Below are 3,488 nucleotides of genomic sequence, written 5' to 3'. Positions count from 1 at the left end.
TTTATAATTTATTTATGATTGTTTAAATTCAATTATAAGTTTAATTTTATGTATTGTTAATTCTTTTATTGTTTGGATTCTCATTCTTATTTTAATTTAATATCTCATATTTAAATTCATGGTAGATATATTGTTCATGCATATAATAAGGATTTAATAATGATATTTTAGAGAAATCTAAATAGTGATTCTGTAATAATGTTTAGGTGATGATATTTTTCTAAAAATATAATAACTTTTCCGGGCATAATGTCTACTGCATGATCCTAAAAAATATAATATATTATTTTTTGCAATTTAAGACTAACGTTGTTATGATTAGTTCCAGCACCATGAACACAAGGCTGTTTTTCTGGATCCTTGGCATGATGTTAATACAAGTCATTGGCGCTAGGGTTAATATCTTATACAAAGTGTCTTATAACGTCGGTTTTAGTTTACGAATTTTGGTGGTATATCAATTCATCGTCGCCACAATATGTATACTCCCCTTTGCATTGATAGTTGACAGGTACGTTTTTAAAAACTAAATTTATATGTTTTTTAAATGTGAAATAAATAATATATTGATTCATAATTTGCGTATAAATTTAAAAAAAGTTTTTTTTTTGCAGGAGTACAAGGCCTGCATTGACATGGAGGATAGCTGGTTTAGGCATCTTAGCTGGAGTTTTTGGGTATGCACTTTATTTTTTAAAATTTAATTTTCTATTTAAAACCTAATTATCTATTGATTAATTTAAATTTTGTTTCGTGGAATCAAGGGGAGCACTAGGGCAGAATATATTTGCAGCCAGCTTTGCTTTTGCTTCTGTGACATACTTGGCAGCAATTTCAAATCTATCTCTTGCCGTCACTTACATGCTGGCAATCGTTTTCAGGTATTGGAAATTTTGAAAAAAAAAAAAAAAAAAACAAAGTTTGGATCTAAGGATATTTACTTGTTTTCTTAGGATGGAGACTTTCACTTTAGCCACTTGGCCTGGTAAGTTTAAGTTGATTGGCACCGTCATTAGCATCACAGGTGCCATGATTATTAGCTTCTACAGTGGACCAAACATCCATCTATGGTCCACTTCTGTGGATTTATTACAGCATCATGGGATAGCAGCTTTAACCCAAGTGCAAAGGCCAGTATATGGGATCATGTTAGCTTTCAGCAGTTGTGTTTGTTTTGCGATCTTTCTTACCATATTGGTATGCATATATTTGAATTTTAATATAAACTATATTAAAATAAAATATAAATTATTAACAATTAGTTTTTTTCCTTTGTTTTAACTAGACGATGATGAGCAGGACATACTCCTACCCAGTTTTCTCTTCTTTATTGTTTATGTGTAGTAGTAGCACTGTAGTCTCCACTATATATGCTATCTCTATACAGAGGGATTGGTCTGCTTGGTACTTGGCGCAGGATGCTAGCGCCCTAACTTACTCGGTAATTACTTACTAATTTTATTTTGTTTTTTTTTTCTTAATTTTGTAGATATATAAAATTATCTATTACATTTCTTAATATGCTTTTATATCTTATATTTGAAATAAGAAAAAACTTTTAGCTACAGTGATAGGGTTAGGAGGAGAAAACAAAAAGAGATAGAAATACTAAGCTTTAGTTTACAAACAAGTTTTAGAAGTTAAAAGTAAATGATATTTTTTTACCGCTAAATTTATTCTTTCATTTAATAAAATGGATAGGGCATCCTTGCATCTGGATTGTCAGTAATGCTTGCAACATGGTGCGCACGAAAACAAGGACCAATTTTTGTCTCCGCGACTTCTCATTTAGCCCTCATCTTTACAACACTCATGTGCCCTACTTTACTACACGAGGAGATTCACCTAGGGAGGTATCTAATAACTTTCTTTCAACTTTTTTGATCAAATAACATTATCATATATTCCACTAATTTTGGGGTGTTTTTTTGTTCAAAATTAACAGCGTTATAGGTGGATTACTAATTATTATTGGAACATATGCCATGTTGTGGGGGAAGAGTGCTGAGACACAGTCGAGAAGAGATGATCTTGCAATCCAGACTGTTCAGGTACAATCAAGGAGAGATAATCCTTATATCGAGAGTGTTGATCCTGATATCGAGAGTGTTGAGACACAATTAAGAAGAGATCATCCTGATCTTGAGCGCGTTGAGATACAGTTAAGTGAAGAAGATCGTGTTCAAAGTTTCCTGACTTGTTTTTTGGATGTTGTCAGCAAATGATGGAGCGACGATATTGGAGCAAATCGGTGTTGACAATCAAATTGCCAAATTGATGGTTGAACTATCTAGAAGTCCAGATTATGAAATTGGTGATGGGACGATTGGTGTTGTTGTCATGGCTGGATACTTTTAAAGCAGGTAGAGTGGCTATTAGAACGTGGGATTCATCCCATCCAGATTGCAGAGGGTTATGAAATGGCTTCTAGAATAGCTATTGAGCGTTTGAAGCTTATAGCTAAGAGTTTGATTTCAGGCCAACAAATAATGAACATTTGAAGCATTCGGCTTCTAGAAAAGCTATTGAACATTTGAAGCATATAGTTAGGTAGTCAATTACACTTAAATAGAAAAAGATTAGTGGTGACTCCTTAAGTTGTATCTAATGATAGATCTATAGATTTATATATTATAACAATACATATATTACTATACATTTATTAATCATAACAAAAAAAAAGAGTTAAATTATTAATTATTGTTATCACTTTAAAATTTGATTATGAACTCATGCCTAATAACAAGCACATTATATTGAATATGCTTGATTTTTCTTTTAATTCTTTAGTAGTCAACGATGCAATAAAAATTGGGATACAAGGAGATGGCATATAAATTAACTTGCACATGGTATAGGGTTTTACTATTGTTTTACTTCAATATATATATATATATATATATATGCGTATTAATATGTGATTACAAGTTATAAATGTATATAAAATGATAAATATAAATTTTATTTGATAAATTCTTTCTTATAAAAAAAGATCAAAAGATAAGATTAGATTTTCATATGTAAAAACTTTAACATTTGATGTAGATCATATGTAACAAGATATATTTTAAATTTCACCAAAAAGTATATAGATGAGGATGGAGTTTTTTTTTAATTATTATTTTAAGATATAAAATTATAGATTATTTAAATAAAATGAACTTGTCTTTAATTGATCAAAATAAACATGAAAAGTTATATTGATATTTTTACAAAACATGAAGACATATTAAAAATGAAACAAATTTGAGTCTATCCAAAATTTTATCTAGACAAATTTGTTATTTTATTTAAAAACATTTTTAATTGAATATTTAAAGTTTTTTTTAAATAAAAAGTTTATTATATATATATGTGGGAGAGATCCACAACATTAATTTAGTTTTACTCTTTTTCATACTTCTTATACCATTTATATTTGATTAATCAAATTGTTGGATGTCATGCTTTATTGAAGTATTCATGTAAATCATGCATTATGAAATTTT

The 3,488-nt window shown here is 29.2% G+C and overlaps 1 protein-coding gene across 1 annotated transcript; it reads left to right on the top strand.

The window, feature by feature from the left end:
• The first annotated feature begins 332 nt into the window (after positions 1-332).
• Positions 333-2,358, top strand: LOC149513818 (WAT1-related protein At1g25270-like). The gene is made up of 8 exons (XM_089748122.1): positions 333-511; positions 615-677; positions 765-881; positions 954-1,197; positions 1,286-1,441; positions 1,702-1,853; positions 1,946-2,166; positions 2,219-2,358. Exons 1-8 carry the CDS (start codon positions 333-335, stop codon positions 2,356-2,358), a joined length of 1,272 nt encoding a protein of 423 aa, XP_089604248.1.
• The last annotated feature ends 1,130 nt before the right edge of the window (positions 2,359-3,488 follow it).

The sequence above is a fragment of the Durio zibethinus genome, chromosome 18, assembly GCF_047325235.1.
Source record: "Durio zibethinus cultivar Kanyao isolate XHJ-2024 chromosome 18, ASM4732523v1, whole genome shotgun sequence".
Lineage (NCBI taxonomy): Eukaryota > Viridiplantae > Streptophyta > Magnoliopsida > Malvales > Malvaceae > Durio > Durio zibethinus.
The sequence above is the reverse complement of the archived record's forward strand: the minus strand, read 5'-3'. Positions and strand labels throughout refer to the sequence as shown.

Coding starts and splice junctions, on each gene's coding strand:
- LOC149513818 (XM_089748122.1), top strand. CDS start 333: ATGAACACAAGGCTGTTTTTCTGGATCCTTGGCATGATGTTAATACAA. Junction 512..614: donor TTTGCATTGATAGTTGACAG/GTACGTTTTTAA, acceptor TTTTTTTTGCAG/GAGTACAAGGCCTGCATTGA. Junction 882..953: donor ATGCTGGCAATCGTTTTCAG/GTATTGGAAATT, acceptor TTGTTTTCTTAG/GATGGAGACTTTCACTTTAG.